This window comes from Nothobranchius furzeri, chromosome 1, assembly GCF_043380555.1.
Source record: "Nothobranchius furzeri strain GRZ-AD chromosome 1, NfurGRZ-RIMD1, whole genome shotgun sequence".
Classification (NCBI taxonomy): domain Eukaryota; kingdom Metazoa; phylum Chordata; class Actinopteri; order Cyprinodontiformes; family Nothobranchiidae; genus Nothobranchius; species Nothobranchius furzeri.
The window spans coordinates 79,108,131-79,126,347 of NC_091741.1; the positions used below are offsets into that span (position 1 = coordinate 79,108,131).

An 18,217-nucleotide genomic window follows, 5' to 3' on the forward strand; every position below is an offset into this window, starting at 1 on the left:
CAAAAAAGGCTTTTGACCTGAGGTGGGTGGTATGTAAAAAGTGGTGACACAAAATATAACCTAAAAGTAAAAATAAAAGCACTTAGAGAAAATGTTACTTGAGTACTGTGAGTAATAAGTATTTTTTTTTAGCATAAAAGTTAGGATTTTGTTTCTGTTGACTTGTTTTAATCAACGTCCTAGTGTGCCGCTCTGTCTGTAATTTGAAAGTGACAAATGTGGTTTGTTTGTCTAGCCCTAACACCCAGCAGCACTTTCATGGTGACATCAACTGTAGTATACACTATTGCATAGGGCTCTATGGGATGGGTCCAAGTCTAGCACAAATATAAGACAAATTGCCTACATTATATCACAGCACAAAGTAAGAATGTCATTTTTAAAGATTTCTAAAAAAGGGTGTCCATGTTAGTTTTTTTCTCTTGGTTTTTATTGTTGTTTATTGTCATACTGATTGTTTTACGCTATGTTTAGTGCTTTGGATCACCTTGCAGGTGTGGAAAGTGCTATACCAATAAACCTGACTGACAATTCCTGAAAAAAAGGAAAACTCCAGATTGCTGCTTCAAATGGATAGAAATTACCTGAAGTGGACAAAACTCAATTATTTAATTCCACATTAAACCCAAACTGTCATTTATTTTTTGGAAATGAAAGATTTCTGAATATTTAATGTGTAATCCAGCTTTGCTATTGGCTCCAGAGTCAGCCAGTCACAAAACAACCAGAATGTCTCGTCACCAAAAGCAGCACCTGTTAGTTTCTCACACTGAAACCATTGCCTTCCACGTTAAACATGGGCTGTGCTCAGAAAACAACAAGTGAACATTGAGTTAGAATTTGCAGATTTGCAGAACTCCTGAACAAAAATTTAGTCACTGTTAAGTGAAATCTTGAACAGTTCATCTAAAATGAGTTTCCAGGGAGTAGGGTTTCTTCTCCAGTGCTACCTGATGCTGGCAGCTGCCATGTATTTTGATCTAGGTGAGCAGGAGGAAAAATGCATCATTGAGGAGATTCCAGAAGACACACTAGTGACAGGTAAGTTATCTAAAAGCAATCATCCTCTGGAGTTTAAATCCTGCCCTCAACTCCAGTAATTGATGTGATGCTACGTCCAAGGTCAGTTTATTTATACAGTAAAGTTATATACATTTACCTGGAAGTGTGTAGTGGTATGTCTGTCCAGGTCCTGGTGAGTTAATATCATACGGTCCCGGAGAAACTGTTTTGAATCACAATGTGTCACCGTGATATGAGAAAGAGTATGTTGGTGAGGCCATTGTAGGCTATGACTGAGAACTGCCTTGGAGAGAGCTGACCAATCCAAGACTGATTCTGCTGAGACATCCTGACTGAACCGTGTCTAAACCATGACTTTTACAACTCTTAAACTTAAAGGTGCATTATGTAGAAATGAAGTAAAAATAACATCCTGTGGTAAAATTTGGTTACTACAACCACTTTAAACAACTCTGGAGCTTTTTTTGCTGGCGGTTGTCAAATTACAATTGTCAGCGCTGCAGTAAAGACATGGCACCCCAACACTCAATGATGGTAAACATTAGTTACATCCCTTTTTCCTTTGATTTGAAAGGAGAAAAACTGACAATCCCCAAAGCCAGCTGGATATGAAATGTTTCAGTAGCTGTTTATAAAAAACAATGCCGTGAATCAGGGAGCCTAAGATAATTTATAAGTGCTCAGACGGTGGCGGAAATGTGGCGCAATCCTGTCCTTTTTTTTATAAACGATTACGCAATGGTGCTATAAAGGGGGTGGGGGAAGCCTTTGCACTGCCACGGACGTCTAATTCTCTTGGATATAACTTACTTTTTATTGCGATTGAAACCGCAATCGTTAAGTTTTTTTTAACAAGCTGCTCTTAGAGGTTTCTGTCCTCAACAGTCCTCGTGCAGTCTCTGGTGATTTGAGCTCCAGCTCTAATGGAGAGAACCTCCTGGAACGCTGCAACGCTCCAGTTAGCATCTCAGCTGTTTTTGTTCTCAAAACAAAACTTATGACCCGTGTTTACTTTCATTTCATTTCAATATAGTTGCCAGCTGGAGCTTGACAGTAACTCCACACATGATTGCAGCACCTCCCTCTGTTGCGCCAAGGCGCAATCACCGTTTATAAGACACAGTTAACATTTCTACTAAAACTCGTGGAACGCCATGCCAGCATGGCACATTTATAAAACACACCGTTGCAGTAATTTTACACAGATTTGCCGGCACTGTGTGACTAAAACATTAGACTCTTTTGGGATTTTCTCACTGTAAAATTCTCACTATAATCTTACATACTGCACCTTTAATCGACACTCAACTTCTCACATGCTTTCCTACAGCTCTGTCCAAATGTTTAATGCCTGCAAAAATTAGTTGTTGGGGAAATCAAGTAAAAATGTATTCTTGTGAGTTTTCGAGTGTTTAAAGGTCAACTTTACTCATAATTTTAATACATCTGCAGCGGTCTCTGGTAGGAATCAATGCCTTGTAAGTCATTCTCTGGGGAAAAAAAGCTCTGTTTGAGAAAGTAGAAGTCAGCCAGAGGAGAAAGTAGCTTCAGACATTTGGATTTGGAGTCTTATTTCCTGATAATTGGACATCTTGCTTCTGATTGGATAACAGAAATAAGGCTCTACCACTGACTCTGTTTGTTCTACAGCATTGATGTTTTATCTCCATAAATAATACAAGCCTGAAGGAGTTCTGCGGTGTGGTGGAGTTGCTAATGCTAATGGTTAGCTTCAACTAGCCGAGACATTCTCTGCTGTTTCCTGGACACTAAACCAACAACAGTCTCCCCCATCGCAAGTCAAAGATAAAGTCCCATTAGTCATCACACACTGGTGAAATTCATCTCCACATTTGACCCAGCCCCATGGGGCGTGGTGAGCTGCAGTTGTGGCTGCGCTCTGGAACTATTAGGTGGTTTAACACCCCAATCCAACCCTTTAAAGCTAAGTGTCAACATGGGAGGCATTGGGTCCCATTTTTAAAGCCATTGATGAGAGACCGGGATGTGAACTCTCAGTCCTGGGGCGGACACTCTACCACTAGGCTACTGAGATGGTTGATCAGTGATGGGTGAGTCCCTGAATATTAAGTAACAGTGTGATGTCATGCTGTCAGGCTTTTCAAATCCTAGCCTTTCACTGTCATTTTTCTATCAGAAACTAATGGAGGAGATAAGTGTAGAAGACCTTTTTGTAACATTCAGCCTGCACGTCAAACTCAGAGTTACTGATCATTTTCAAAAATAATAAGTAATAAATGGTTTGTCAGTGAACCTGCTCTTCAAAACTTCTGGGTTAAATGACCAGAGGGGTGAGTATTTTGTCTGAACTCAAGCGGGACTCCTACCTTCAGGTCACTTCCTGTTGGAGCCCTGGGACCGGATGAGACTGAGCCACTCCCCTCACCTTGGTGTCACTGCGATAGTCAGAGATCCAGAACAGGAGGTAAAGTCATCACTTCCTCTTCCTTGGCTTTTGAAGGATGAAAAATAAGACAGCTGCATTTCTAACAAAAAAAATTAAAACATTTATGTATCTTTCCTCCTCTTTAGGTCATGATGTCAAAACGCTTTGGAAAAAATGGCAAATTCACCTTCACTGCTCATGCCTCTGGTCAGCATTACATTTGCTTCCAAACCAATTCCACAAAGTTTTCTGTCTTTGCTGGAGAAAGACTGGTGAGATCTGTGGAAATAAAGCAAGAAAATAAATAAATAAATCCAGAGAAGCATATAGAATATAAACTCATAAGAGTGACAACATTCTCTTTTTTATTTCTGCGTCACAGAAGCTACATTTGGATGTCCAGATGGGAGAACACTCTATTGATCCCAACGTTGACAGGACAAAAGACAACTTGCAGACTCTTGAGAACAGTCTCACACACCTCATTGATCAGATGAAGTTCATCACCAGGCATCAGGACTATCAAAGGGTACATATGACATTTGTGACTTGACAAGACAATCCTATAATTACATTGTTCATGGTGTGTTATGAACATCCATCTATCCATTGATTTTCTGTACCTGCTTGATACTAAATCAAAGATTGAGGGTGCTAGTGCCATACCGACAGAGTAATCATGAAACATCAACATAAAACAAATGTTTTGTGATAGATTGTAAAGGCAAGACACCACTTCCGTTTTTGTAACCACAAAAAGACAAAATACTACTCAAAAATAAATGTTCTTCAAATCAAGGCTTAACACATTATTCACTGTGTGGTCATATAAATCATACCATAAAAACATAAAAAGCTCTAAAAACATTTCTCCCAATATTATATTCTTGAAGGTATTTTTATTTTTTAATGTGCTTGTGAAGCAGCTTGTGATTTTTATCTAGAGAGGTGCTACATAAAAAATATGTTCTACTTGTTCTACTCTAATAATGCAAGGAGGAAAACTGAACATAAGAATTGATTTCAAATGTGTGTTTACATTTTTGCTGCTTGTTAACAGCTCAGCGTGGGATGGGGTGTGTGGATACAGTCTGTGTCATTCACTCTAGCTCCGTCTCCGATCGGCTTTAAGAGCCGTTTCGTTCGTGACCGACACATCGCTGGCGTTTTTCTGGGCCATCTCATTGTTTTTTCTCCACAAAACACCAAACTCTGACATGTTTTACATGCTTGTTTGAAATATCGTGCGCCATCAGAAAAATTCCAACAGTTTTTTTAAAGAAGAGAAGCTGCTCTATCAGGTCCAATAGAGTTAGTATGGTAAACCCTGTTTTACTGCTGGAGAATCAGTCTCTCTCTCTCTCTCTCTCTCTCTCTCTCTCTCTCTCTCTCTGTCTGTCACTCACCCACAGTGTTGAGAGACAAACAGAACACTTGCAGCAGAGACAGATGGCCACAGCCATTTTAAAATCTGCTGTAATAACAGCACTGTGTAAGATATAAAACAGGAAAATAATCTAAATGCCATACACTGTTAAAAAAAAGCAAATACGGTACATAATTTTTTCTAAAGAAAGGATACCTCTACAGAGATTCCCCCAGAAAACATGGATTGTTCCGCTATCATTCCTCGTCCGTGACAGTGGAGGACGGGTGCGCGATTCGTTTCGCTACCGTGTGTTGCCCGTGACGGGGGTGGGGTGACATTTGGCCTGATGGGTGACCAAGCAAAGCCTGGCGTCCCGCCAAGGTTATAAAGCACTGGGGGAATACCCATCGACATATATACTGGACAAATAATTCCCATAGTCTGGAATTATAGGTTTTGGATATAAAATGGGAGGTTCCGAACACCACCGTTGTGTCACATGCCCCGTCACGCCCAGACAATTAAAAAATCAGGAAAGCCGCAGAGCTGAGGGTGGGGCTGTTACGGTTGGAACAAATCAGAACAAATGAACCAGTGTAGCTACTAGCTAACTTAACTAACCCAAGAAGGTAAGAAGGGGTACCGAGGGTAGCCCACCCGCATGGCTGACTGGCTCCCATGTGAGGCTGTAGTCATACTGGTCTGTGGAGATCTAATATGGACTGGAACTGTTAAATTACAAGTGGAGCCTCAGTCCGCTGCAATCGTAGCCAGGCGCCGTGGCCTTTTACATCAGCTCTTGCTCCACGGTCAGAGATGAGAGGGACAATAGCTACACGCTAACCCAAAGCTAACCAAATTTTTCCAGGCATTTTTAGCAAGAAAAACGTGGTACAGTGACTCCAAAGTGAAGGCATCTAAAATTCAGAGAGTCAAAATGGCAGAAAATCTACTAACGTGAGGCCCGGCTGAGGCCTTTCCCTAGAGCTAGCTTTGAATTCACAGTGCTCTGATACTCATAAATTATTCAGAATGTTAAGCATTTCTTTCCAGTTAAACAGTAGTTACAAAAAGATCCACCCCACTCAGAGTTGTCATGAATGCAAACTAGATCTATTAAATTTGAAATATTTTTTGAACCGGGCTGTAAACATGTTTATTTCTGCTGTGAAATTGGCATTTTTAACATGGGAGTCAATGAAGATCTGCTCACTTCTGGTGCCAGCCACTAGCAGAAGAGGGTATAACTGCAATGTCTGCCACTTCCTTGTTGGCTTCAGGTCTGAGAGCCTGCTCTATCTGCTATTGACTCACAGAAAGGTCCAAGCCTAAATGGTTCAAAGTTGATGCCAAAGCTGTTTCAAACAAGCCATTGCCATTTTAGTTGTTCCGCTCCGTCAGATCATCCCGCCCACCAAACCGGTAGAGTGCTGTGATTGGCATAACATAATACTGCTCATGCCAATGGTAGACATGCTGAGGCTCTATAGAGTGTGGCTAGACTGACATGCTGAGAAAAGGCATTTTGCTTTGGCTACTGTCTGTCTACATTTCTAGCAAAGGATGGCTGCTTAGAGGAATATAAAATATAGTTAGAGACAAGTCTCTTTTTTGTTTAGATGATTCCATATGAGTTAATTCTGTGCCTTCAGACCATCTACAATGTAAATAGTCATGAAAAAATCATTTAAAAAGTTGTGTCCAAACGTCTTTTTTTTCTGCTCCATTTAAACATTTAGGAGAAGGAGGAGGTATTCCGTGCAATCAGTGAAGAAACCAACGACAAAGTTCTGTGGTGGGCCGTGGTGCAGACCATCATTCTGCTGTCTGTGGGCTTCTGGCAGATCAAACGACTCAAAGACTTTTTCATAGCCAAGAAACTGGTGTGAAAATGAACATTATCCATCCAAAGACACGACTTCTAGTTGTCTCTTTGCTTGCCTTGGTTATCCCAGTGCCAACATTATTGTAACCAGAAAGTTTAGACCTATAAAGAAAACGTGTTTTGGAGGTATAGTTTCCAATTTTAGGACAATGGATGAATGACAAAATAAATTTGGATGAAAAAAAAAAAGAACTGTTTCTAATCTGTTTCTAACCAGAAAAGAAATGATAGATTTTTGTGTAATATAATGTTTTTGAAAGGTGTTTACTTTTGCTATTACTGAAAACTCCATTTGGTACTAAAATGAAAATAACTGACTCTAATTTCCCTCTGGAATTAATAAAGTATGTTTGAATTGAAATATTGTGACGTTCCAACTGAATCTAACGTTCAACTAGTGGTTGAACAAAGTATGAACATTTTCATTATCTTTTGTTGACTTTATATTTAAGGCATTACTCACCTAACAGCCCTTTGGGCTAACATCTCCTGCTGTGGGCCAACCAACTGATAGCGCTTTAAGCTAGCTAATTGAGCCACCACAGAAGAAGAAATATAGTTCACCGTCTTTATTTTGTTGATAAACATAATTCTAAAAAATAATTATGTAAGTGTTTAACTGACAATTCGAGTTGGCACTTGTTTCAAAACGAATATTCAACCAACAGGTAAAATCAAGTCTAAAGTAGGTGCTTGAATACATTGATTATTACGATATTGTATAAATCGCTGTTTTAAACGGGAACGCTAGTTAGCTATATTCTAAAGTGGTGTTTAGCTTCAGTGACAGTAGAAGTGCAGCAAGTTAATGTTAGTTAACTGACTTTTGGGGAACTTCCCCTTTATTAACGCTTTCTACATAAACTAAGACATCATAAAACGCCAAACGGCATACTTTGACATTTAGCTTTCTTTGTTATCTCAAGAAACGCAGCAGCAAAAACGAAGTAATTCGCTTAACTGGTATTTACTTTCAGCTTTTAAGATGTCTTTCTGGATCTGCTGCAATTCCTGCTTTTCTTCCCCGAGCGCAGACCACAAACTGGCTGTCAGCACCTGCGGCCATGTCATCTGTAACGTCTGTTACCAGAAAGGTAGTAAAAGCATCTAATCAATACCTCTTATATCAGTGACGAGAGTAACGAAACAATCAAGTGTATTTTTTTTTATCATACAACGTGAATAAACAGGGACATTTATTGGGCAGAAAGAGAAACTGCAGAAATGTTGTTACACTCCAAATTACCTGAGATGTTGTCACTGTTTCCACCGTTTTCTATTTAGTTTTAGTTTTAAAAACACGATTATTCATTAATGATCACTGTCAGTGGGAATTTGACTGTTCTTGGAAGTCCTTTCATTCCACTTTGGGAAAAGATCACAAGATTCATATATTATTATTATTTGATTATTTCAAGTAACGCAATAGAGTTAGCCTCAGCACTTCATTTTCTACAAACCTAGAGGCAGCAGTACCTCAGGAGGTAGAGCAGGCTGTTCAGGAATTGGAAGGTTTCAGGTTCGATGCTGCTGTTGTGTCCTTGAGCATGACACTTAACCCGCCTTGCCTGCTGGTGGTGGTCGGAGAAACTTATGGCACCAGTGTTCAGCAGGCCTTACCTCTGCCAGTGCGCCCCAGGGCAGCTGTGGCTATGTCTAGCTCATCCTCACCAGTGTGTGAATGACTGGTTGTGTTGTAAAGTGCGTTGGGGGAACCATATAAAGGTGCTATAAAAATACAGACCATTTACCATTTAGAGTTTTGGAATTCTATTCCCAATTTTGCAAATCTGTCATTTTCACCTTTATTTTTCAGGCAAGCAAGGCATATGTTTAATTTGCAGTACCCAGTGCCAAGTATCACCCCTGTGTGAAAAAGTAAGCCTCATTAAAAAAACATCCTCAAATTGTTAAAATGCAACACACTTTGGAGCGTTCACAGACAGAATTTCTAACTTCCTGTGGTTCCACAATCATCACAGCCATGTTATTGTCATTGTTGCAGAGCAGCTCTGACGTGAAGGCCTTGTTTAGTGAATTCAGTACTTTGGCATCAAAAAATTCAACAGAAATCAACAAAGTAAGTTCCTTTTTTCATTCCCATGACTTGTATTCCTACTAAATGTACAGCACTGATTACCACAACATGCTGCATCAAATTATAGCAGATGTCCTTAAAGATATGTCATCAAAATGTTATGCAGTGTTTAAGTGTTGTAGTGCAGAGTGTTTTCTAACTCTTTCTCAGGTAATTGCGTTCCAAGCGAGGCACCAGAAGAGGCTGTTGAGCTACTACCAGCAAAGAGTGGGATTTCTAATATGTTTTTATATGTTGTTGATATGGGTTTTGCTGTTTCAAAAACATGTCTGGTTGTTACAGAATGAGAAACTGGAGGAGACATGTGTCCAAATGAAGCAGGAAATGCAACGCATGACAAAGTAGGAAAGACTCCTATGTTTGTAAAATACATTCATAATCAGTACACACCTCTAAGCTTACAAAATTTATTTTTCTTCTTTTAAAGTAAACTGAATGAACAACGTGCCTACATTGCTAAGCTGGAAGACTCTCTCCAGCAACAATGGTACGGTCTGTCTGGACGATTACATTCTCATAGCTCGTGTTATTGCTTCAGCAGCTAATCTTCAGATGGTCAGCTGTTTCACAAACTAAACCATCTTGAAAAATCTTTTGGATGTTTTTCCAATCCACACAGAGAGGACTAAAGTATTCATGTTGTTGCTTTTCTCAAAGAAGCCTTTACAGGAAGCTCACTAGGTGTCACCCATGACACACGACACACACTGGTGCAATAAGAACTGATTGAAAGTAGCACAGGGCACTTTAACAGTGCACTTTTTAATCTAATGCAATTTAAATGAAAGTTATCTGAAACAAAAGTATGAATGAAAAAGCATTTTAACCAAATATTGCAGTTTAGTTTTTTTTTTACTCTTATTCTTTTTCTCAATACATATTGACCTAAATAAGTCAGAATGTTTTAAAAGTTCTTTTACATGCCATGGTTACAGAGCTACATGCATCTTTAACCTTTTGCCTTCTTTTCAGGTCTCACTGACCTTGCTTGCTTCTATGAATCTCTTGTTATTGAACCAATTTTCTATGGTGAACGCTGATGTGTTATGATCATTTAACATGAATTACCCCTCTCCCACAGTGCCAAGTCATCATCTGTTTCTAAGATCAGCCTCCATCCCCGCACTCCACAGGGCCAGATGTCTGGTTAGTCTCATCATTTACAGTTTGGATCACACACATAAGTAATCAGTCACACATAAGGAACTTTGAAGGGGACTTATTCTGCAAAACTCACCTTTGCTTCCTTTTGTGCTGCCATGTAGGTCTCTACTGCCTCTATAAAAAACCTAAACGTGAAAAAAGCAGGCCCATCCATGTTATGTCAGTGTTAGGTTTTATGAATTATTTACCTGAAATATGCATTTCAAAAATCCCACAGTTTGTGCTGTCACAAATGGGGAGATTAGCATAAAATCACCTCTCACATGTAAGAGAGAGTGCTGCTGGAGGAGCAGCAGCTCTACTCTGAGCCCCTCCCAGTTATCGGAGATTCTCAGCTTATAGCAGCCTGAGTGGGGATGGGAGGGTGTGGCCAGCTCCAACTTGTTTTCTTAAAGTGACAGAGTCCTGAAATGGTTCATTTTGGAAACTGTCAAGAATAAAACTGCTAAAATTGCTTTATGTGAGAGGGATTTAGTGCAAAGAACTAAATAAACATGCATTGTATCCACCATAGAACATTATTCTATTTTAACTTGAGAAAAAATAAACATTATATGTCCCCTATAATCATTTCGATTCCTAATTATTATATAAAAATCATCTTTTAATGTTTTACCACTCAGCTAAAAGACATGTATCATAAAGCCTACAGCATACATTAGATTCTGGTCCATTTTGTCATTGAATATTTATATAACTGGCATACCTCTGTTGAGCTCTGAATATTTCTGTATTAATAATTTATTTAAATTTAGTCCAGATCCCGTTTGACTCACCGGTTCCCCTCTCACGACACTTACCAGCCTCTAATATGTGAGTATTTGGTCTTTATTTCTATAACTAAGTAATTTTCTTTCTGTAAATCTTTAGATGAAAACCCCTTCAGCCCACCCAATCATGCTTTGATGTATTTTTCTCGTTTGTTTGTTGTTTTATGTCAGCCCACTTGAAAAACAAAACAAAGTATTTCACTGTGCTAAATGTTACATCTGGGGGTCAAACCCAGTGTCTTATGTTAGCTTTAGCTGTGTATAGCTTTGCCCTGCCCTCCCACAGCTCAGTAATATCTTTGCTTTGGTTTAGTTAAGAATTCCTATTGAGTTTCCTATCCACCAGTGGCAGGGCTGATTAGGTGCTGAAATGCATTAGTCCTAATATTGTTTTTCTCTCTTTTTTTATCCAGCGTAGCTTTGGATGCTAACAGTGAGCTACAGATAATTGATAGCAGATGTGAGGCCCATGTCCTGCAGAGTCAGCTTGTTTGTTATAAATGATTACTGCTACTGAAAACAGCTATGAAACTTAAAAGAAAATGTCATTTGTTTTCACTGAATTTCAGTAATTTGACTTTAAATATTAATTTTTTTGTTTAAAGCCCTCAAGCCTTGCAATATAATCTCAAACCTTAGGTGTATTTATGTTTTGATTGAAAAACATATTAAATAAATTGATGATCAACATTTATCTTATGGGAATGATTATAAAAACAAAAAATACACTTTTCTCTGCTATTCAGATGAATTAGCATCTTTTAGACCAATCCATCCTCTGTCTATACCCACTTATACATGCAGGGTTGTGGGGGGGCTGGATCCTATCTCCAGCCAAACAGGTGGGGTAAAGCCTGGAGAGGTTGTCAGTCCATTGCAGGACAGCACAAAGAAACACAGGACAAACAACCATGCACACACACACACACACACACACAAGGACAATTTAGAGAGACCAATCAACCTGATGGTCAGGTTTTTCGACTGTGGACTGTGTAAAGAGAACACACGCATGCACTGGGAGAACATGCAAACTCCATGCAGAAAGACCCCACGCCGGCATTCAAACTCAGGGCCTTCTTGCTGCAAGACAGCATCTCTAACCACTGCGCCACTGTGCAGCCACAACTTTTAAACCCCCTTTTGAATCTCTAGTGAATGACCTCAGCCCGTTGCATCGCGTATCACTTACCTGCCGCTTTCTGGTTTAAATAAACATTTCTGCAGCATTTCTTTGGTGCAGCTTTGAAGTTTATTATACTAGTAAGACCTCACTTTGAAATAAATAAATAAGCGCTGCTGTCACATAGACGTTTGATACCTTAAAGTAAGCTGTTGAGGCACCACTGTGGTGTTCATTCAGCAGAACCCAACAGAACTAATGAAGTGTGCTTTCCTGTCTGGCAGCAGTGAGAGCATGGAGGTGGATGAAAGGAGTCTGTTCAGGAAAGTAGGTGCCATTATTTCAGCCACACACTTGTGTTGTGTTGAAAGAGATGCATTATGATTTTAAAGCATTCTGATATTTGCTTTACGTATCTGGTCCATAAAGGAGGAAAGATTTGTTGTGCAGTTGGCTAGTTCTCTGTTTTATTTGTGTTTCAGCCCAACTCTGCAGGCAGACTGTCAATTATCAAGCCTCCCATGGGAAGGATGGGTAGGAGCTGTACTCTATCATCAAATAAATGTTTTGGAGTTTCTTTACATCAGTGTAAAGATACAAGTGTAATGTAATAAATCACATGTTCATCCAAACACTATAAGCACCAGATAATCTTCATAAATCCCTTGAACCCTTGAAAATCAACAGTTGACCATCAAGAATTATTAAATGGCACTTTTCTTTAAGCTGCTCTATCTTTTCAGATATTTGGTATTAGTTATATTGGAACTATTTCTGCAGGTCAAACATGTTGATGGTTTATGATTTAAAATCCAAGTATTGAACCACCAGTGGAAATCTTGAGCTACTTATAAAATGTTGAACCTGAATGATTTTTTATTTTATTTTTTTGCTTGGTGGTGTGTACCATCCATCTGAGCTAACAGCAACAGAGCTGTGCATACATGCTCCAGGTGTTTTTTCCATGTTTCGTAGCAACAGACTCATATGATTGTGTAAAGATGATTCACTCATTTATCTTGTCTGCCTGGAGCATTATCCAAATAACACTTCCGCGGTGATGGAGTAATATGTAATGATTTATAAATATCCATGTAATGATACAGAGGTGTTGTGTAATTCATAAAACCATTGTAAGCGTTTGTTTGGCTTTGTGTAAAGCATTAAATATGGATGTTGTCTGGTGTTATGTTTAGACACCACCTCTCACAGATCATCAAGCCAGAACCTGTCTACCACCCACTCTGCTCAGTCAGCCACCATCAGGTGAGAAAGTTAATTCCTTAAATGCATTATGATGCAGGTGATTTATGCTGGGCACGTGTCTGAGTAGCAGCTGTAGCACTAAATACACCTGTAAGAGATCACACCATATATTGTACTTTCTTGGTTTTCCTTTTTGTAAGCTCAGTTCAGTTTGACTTAGTAAAAAAGTTTAAAATAAGCAACATGTACAAACATGAAACACAAAACCAGTTTTAACCAGATTAGTCCTTACTTTTGAAACAAGTTACCAAGTTGAAAATATACTATTTGAAAATGTAGCTAAATAAGAAGAAAAACTGTAATGCTCAGACCGGGATGTGAACCTACGCAAAACTACATACCAGCCCAGCAATCTTACCACTGGCTGTGCTGGCCAGGGGAGACAGGTTTCAGATAAGAGACTAGCTTCTCGGAAAGGAGCAGGGCCTGATGACGACATTAGTTTACATAGGTTCTTTATAAGATTTTCAAAGTCAAATTCAAAATTTGCAGCTGAAACAGAAAAATGCATGAACACAGCCATAAATGTTTTTTTTTTCAAGAGAAAATAACAACGTCATGATACGAGCAGCAGCGTGAACACGGTGCTCCGTCAGAAGAATTGAGAAACTCCTTGATATTTTAAATCTAAAGAATTTACACCCCGCGAATAAACTGTTTGAGGATATGAGTGCCTCCACACGACAAAAAGCTCTCAACAAGCAAGCAGATATGAGAGACATGGAGGACAAACAGCAAAAGGTGGGCAATCCCTCAGAAGCCAGCACCCAAGCCACCAGCTGCATGATGATGAGCGAGAACAAACTTTTGGAGGAGATCAAACAAATGCGGGATGAAAATAAAGAAGGACACAGCCTCACAAAATCCTCCCTGGATTGATTGGAACAGGCGGTGGTGGATATAAGGAGCCAAATCGGACAACAAGAGGAGGGAATAACAGGTTTGGAGGAGAGGGTGGCGTCGTTGGAAGAAAGGGAGACGCGGCATCAGAAGGTGCTCAACCACCTGCTCCACCAGGAGACAGAGTTGACAAACATTTGTGAAGATCTCGAAAATAGACTAAGGAGGAACAATATGAGGATTTTCCAAGTGCCAGAGGAGAACGAAGGAGGAAACTTGATAGACTTTACTAAAGATTTATTAAATAAAGTTCTGACGCTCCCCCCAGACTTGGACATCAGGATAGAAAGAGTGCATCGCGTGTATTAGTGACCTCAGCACCAGAGATCTGAGAGGCCAACCCAAAGTCCCCAGACTCTGCTTCCTCACTGGAAGACGTGTCGGTGGGATTGAGGAGGTCTTCGAATTATTCTGCCCACCGATCCACTACATCCTGAGTAGAGGTCAGCAGCACACTGTCCCCACTATAGATAGTGTTGGTAGCGCACTGCATTCTCCCCTGAGGCGCCGGATGGTGGACCAGAATCTCCTCGAAGCCGTACGGAAGTCTTGCTCCATGGTCTCACCAACCTCCGCCCATGCCTGGGTTTTTGCCTTGGCGACCACCCGAGCTGCGTTCCGCTTGGCCTGCCAGTACCCGTCAGCTGCCTCTGGAGTCCCACAGGCCAAAAAGACCTGATAGGACTCTTTCTTCAGCTTGACAGCATCCCTACCGCCGGTGTCCATCAGTGGGTTTGGGGGTTGCCACCGTGACAGTCACCGACGATCCTGCGACCACAGCTCCGGTCGGCCGCCTCAACAACAAAGGCACAGAACAGGGTTCATTCAGACTCAATGTCCCCTGCCTCCCCCGGAACATTTTGGAAGTTCTGTCGGAGGTGGGAATTGAAGCTCCTTCTGACAGGAGACTCTACCAGATGTTCCTAGCAGACCCTCGCGATACATTTGGGCCTGCCTGGTCTGACCGGCATCCTCCCCCACCATCTGAGCCAACTCACCACCAGGTAGTGGTCAGTTGACAGCTCCGCCCCTCTCTTCACCCGAGTGTCCAAGACATGCAGCCGCAGGTCAGATGAAACAGCAACAAAGTCGATCATCGAGCAGCGGCCTAAGGTATCCTGGTGCCACGAGCACATATGGACACCTTTTTGTCTGAACATGATGTTCGTTATGGACAATCCATGACTGGCACAGAAGTCCAATAACAAAACACCACTCGAATTCAGATTACGGGGCCGTTCCTCCCAAACACACCTCTCCAGGTCTCACTGTCACTGCCCACGTTAGCATTAAAGTCCCCCAGCAGAACGAGGGAGTCACCAGAAGAAGCACTTTCCAGCACCCCCTCCAAGGTCTCCAAAAAGGGTGGGTAGTCTGAACTGTAGTTTGGTGCACAAGCACAGACCACAGTCAAAACCCGTCCCCCCATACGTAGGCGGAGGGAGGCTACCCTCTCATTCACTGGGGTAAACCCCAACATACAGGCACCAAGATGGGGGCAACTAGTATGCCCACCCCTGCTCAGCGCCTCTCAGTGGGATCACCTCCAGAGTGGTAGAAAGTCCAACCCCTCTCAAGGAAACTGGTTCCAGAGCCAGAGCCATGTGTTGAGGTGAGTCCGACTATATCTAGTCGGAACCTCTCAACCTCACACACCAACTCAGGCTCCTTCCCCACCAGAGATGTGACATTCCATGTGCCAAGAGCCAGCTTCTGTTGCCGAGGATCAGACCGCCAAGGTCCCCGCCTTCGACTACCACTCGTCACACACTGCACCTGACCCCTTTGGCCCCTCCCACTAGTGGTGAGCCCATGGGAAGGGGGACCCACATTTCCTCTTCGGGCTGTGCCTGGCCGGGCTCCATGGGTGAAAGCCCGGCCACCAGACGCTCGCCAACGTGCCCCACCTCCAGGCCTGGCTCCAGAGGGGGGCCCCGGTGACCCACATCTGGGCGAGGGAACACGTTTTCCATTTATATAATTCATCATAAGAGGTCTTCGGGCTGCTTTTTGTCTGATCCCTCACCTAGGACCTGTTTGCCCTGGGGGACCCTACAAGAGACAGAAATCCTCAGACAACTTAGCTCCTAGGATCATTGAGACACTCAAACCCCTCCACCACGGTAAGGTGGCAGCCCAGGGAGGGGCAATGTCAAACTCAAAGAAAAAAAAAGCAAAAAAATAAATAAGTAAAGTAACTTCACCACACAGCAGAAGTTCCTCCAGGATTGTGTTATTCATGGAGATAAAACATCAACATTGCAAGTCAGTCATGTTGCTGTCCAATCTGAGGTGAGATGTCCAACTCTCAGGGGATAAGACTCCAGATCTTGTTTTCTGAAGCTCAGCTGTGATGTGGGTCACTGCCAGTTCCTGAAAATGGTGCACCGGTATATTTTCCCCCCGAGAAAGACTTACAAGGCATTCATTCCTACTAGAGATCACTGCAAATGTATTGATTAGATGAATAAACCACACCTTTAATAAATTTTTGTTTGAAAGTTCAAGAGTCATGGTGTGTGTGTAGTTTTAAGATAAGAAATGCTTTTTTATTGATTTAGCTTCAGCAGATGTAATGAATCCAATTTATGTTGCTGTTTTCTTGTTCTCATTGTCAAACTTCAGACAAAAGGAGGAACCTTATATCACCCGTAACAAGCTTGCATACAGAATGAGTTTGCTTTGGTTGGCCTGAAGAATATAGTTAAACAGTCTTTCTGTTTCCTTCTAGTCGTTTCCAAGGAACACCTTTGACCTCGGAGTTGTCAAACACCCAGAGTTCTGTGTGGAGGTCTCCCATCTTCAAGCCTCCTTCCACCTTCAGACACTCCATGCCATCTATGGTCTTCCCTCCTCCTTAAACCACCACAGTTACACAGTCGCTGCTGCCTTCTCTGTAGACTTATTTATGATTCCCACTTACTAAACTGACTCACCAGTCTATACAGATTATACATTGGTTTTAGACATCAGTAACAAACATGTTTAGTTAAATGTAACTTACTTAATTCCAACATGTATTCTTGTGTGTTTTATGTTAAAAATAAAGTCAACTAACCTTTTCCAAACTAAAAATCAAATAAAGCATTAAAAGAATATGTTTTTAAGGCTTATTGATCAGATTAATGATTATAAATGGCTTATAAGTTGTCTGTTTCTGGCTCAGTTTGCTACCTTGCTACATATATTGTGATTGAACCCACTTACACTGATATTAGTGTTTGTGATTTATTAGTACTAAGGCCTGTAATCCAGCAGAAACCCCTACAGGTTTTAAGCCTTACTAGCTTTTAACCTCAGGCTTTTGTGTGACTCTCACCAAGCAGCAGCCAGCACCTGTTCAATTTACAAAGATAAACTGGGATTTGGTTGTGCACAAAAGATTACCTCTGTTGACTAGCCTAAACACGTAAAGGTCAACAGACAGATTTTGCAATAACATCACCAAGTCCTGTTTGAAATAATGCAGTGTACTGCCCTCCGCTGTAGCTTCCACATTCTGCCAAGCCGGATGTAACTTTAGTAATGTGACTTTTCTTTTTTCACCCTTAAATCTGTTACAAAACAGCTGCAAGTGAAGACAAAGAGAAGTGTATCTGTATAGAAACATGAGATCACCTGAAGTCACTGCAGCTCGGAGACGCTCTTGCAATGAAGCGGGTGGCGAGGAAGCCCGATGTGTTCAGACAGGTCCATTCTTTCTAAGAAGACTGGCGTTTTTGCCTCTATTGTCCCCTGTTGTCAGGGTGTTGAATAGTGCCTATTCAAGAGGGCTCAGGTGTGACTGTGTGTGTGTTCTGGCCCTGTGCACGCAACATTCCGGCACTTACTTTGCGTGAGTTGGTGTGTGAAGTTTTGTACAGCGTCAGTAGGGCTTATCCTCTCCTGTGCTCCAGTGGGAAGTCGTTTCCTGTTTTTTAAGGTCCACCGAGAGAGAAACGGCTCCCTGGTGGGCCTGAGCTGTCATAATGTCACAGGTTGACTCGGCAAAGACTAAATCAGTATAATCCTTTCCTTATGTACAAACATGGACATACAGTGGGAGATCTGTGTTTGTGTCTGTTTTAGGATACGAAACAACTCTCAATATTTTGTCATTCCACTCTGTTCATCTCACTTCCTGTTACTTTCTCTCTTGTACTCACTCACAAGCACTCACTTGTGCTGTGCTTCAGGCTGTACAAATGAGCTCTGCCACTTCAGAGAGCTAAA

General features: G+C 41.3%; 2 protein-coding genes and 1 long non-coding RNA gene across 6 annotated transcripts; 2 read left to right on the top strand and 1 right to left on the bottom strand.

Annotated features, from left to right (window-relative positions):
- The first annotated feature begins 771 nt into the window (after window positions 1-771).
- si:ch211-255i20.3 (transmembrane emp24 domain-containing protein 11) lies at window positions 772-6,813 on the top strand. Its single transcript, XM_015950288.3, has 5 exons — window positions 772-1,041; window positions 3,378-3,469; window positions 3,577-3,702; window positions 3,813-3,959; window positions 6,539-6,813. The coding sequence occupies exons 1-5, from the start codon at window positions 912-914 to the stop codon at window positions 6,686-6,688; spliced, it is 645 nt and encodes a 214-aa protein (XP_015805774.1). The 5' UTR covers window positions 772-911; the 3' UTR covers window positions 6,689-6,813.
- LOC107379514 (uncharacterized) lies at window positions 3,403-7,751 on the bottom strand. Its single transcript, XR_001572216.3, has 3 exons — window positions 7,656-7,751; window positions 3,618-3,709; window positions 3,403-3,530 (listed from the first exon to the last, which is right to left on the bottom strand). It is a non-coding gene; the product is annotated as an uncharacterized lncRNA (long non-coding RNA).
- rnf212 (ring finger protein 212) lies at window positions 7,232-17,101 on the top strand. Of its 4 annotated transcripts, none has more exons than XM_015950259.3 (13): window positions 7,232-7,369; window positions 7,662-7,778; window positions 8,501-8,562; window positions 8,690-8,764; window positions 8,933-8,989; window positions 9,065-9,123; window positions 9,210-9,269; window positions 9,864-9,928; window positions 10,702-10,759; window positions 12,124-12,166; window positions 12,322-12,373; window positions 13,036-13,105; window positions 16,737-17,101. In XM_015950259.3, exons 2-13 carry the CDS (start codon window positions 7,670-7,672, stop codon window positions 16,864-16,866), a joined length of 840 nt encoding a protein of 279 aa, XP_015805745.1. In that variant the 5' UTR covers window positions 7,232-7,369; window positions 7,662-7,669; the 3' UTR covers window positions 16,867-17,101. The 4 variants fall into 4 exon arrangements, with proteins under 4 accessions (XP_015805745.1, XP_015805762.1, XP_015805737.1 ...); XM_015950276.3 differs by having other exon boundaries at window positions 12,127-12,166; XM_015950251.3 differs by having other exon boundaries at window positions 7,238-7,352.
- Window positions 17,102-18,217: the final 1,116 nt, after the last annotated feature.

Bases quoted from the DNA above. Each gene is read 5' to 3' on its own strand.
- si:ch211-255i20.3 (XM_015950288.3), top strand. From the start codon at position 912: ATGAGTTTCCAGGGAGTAGGGTTTCTTCTCCAGTGCTACCTGATGCTG. The intron at 3,470-3,576 runs GTAAAGTCATCA...CCTCCTCTTTAG, and splicing joins TCAGAGATCCAGAACAGGAG to GTCATGATGTCAAAACGCTT. The intron at 3,703-3,812 runs GTGAGATCTGTG...TCTGCGTCACAG, and splicing joins TCTTTGCTGGAGAAAGACTG to AAGCTACATTTGGATGTCCA.
- rnf212 (XM_015950259.3), top strand. From the start codon at position 7,670: ATGTCTTTCTGGATCTGCTGCAATTCCTGCTTTTCTTCCCCGAGCGCA. The intron at 8,765-8,932 runs GTAAGTTCCTTT...ACTCTTTCTCAG, and splicing joins ATTCAACAGAAATCAACAAA to GTAATTGCGTTCCAAGCGAG. The intron at 9,270-9,863 runs GTACGGTCTGTC...CCTCTCCCACAG, and splicing joins GACTCTCTCCAGCAACAATG to TGCCAAGTCATCATCTGTTT.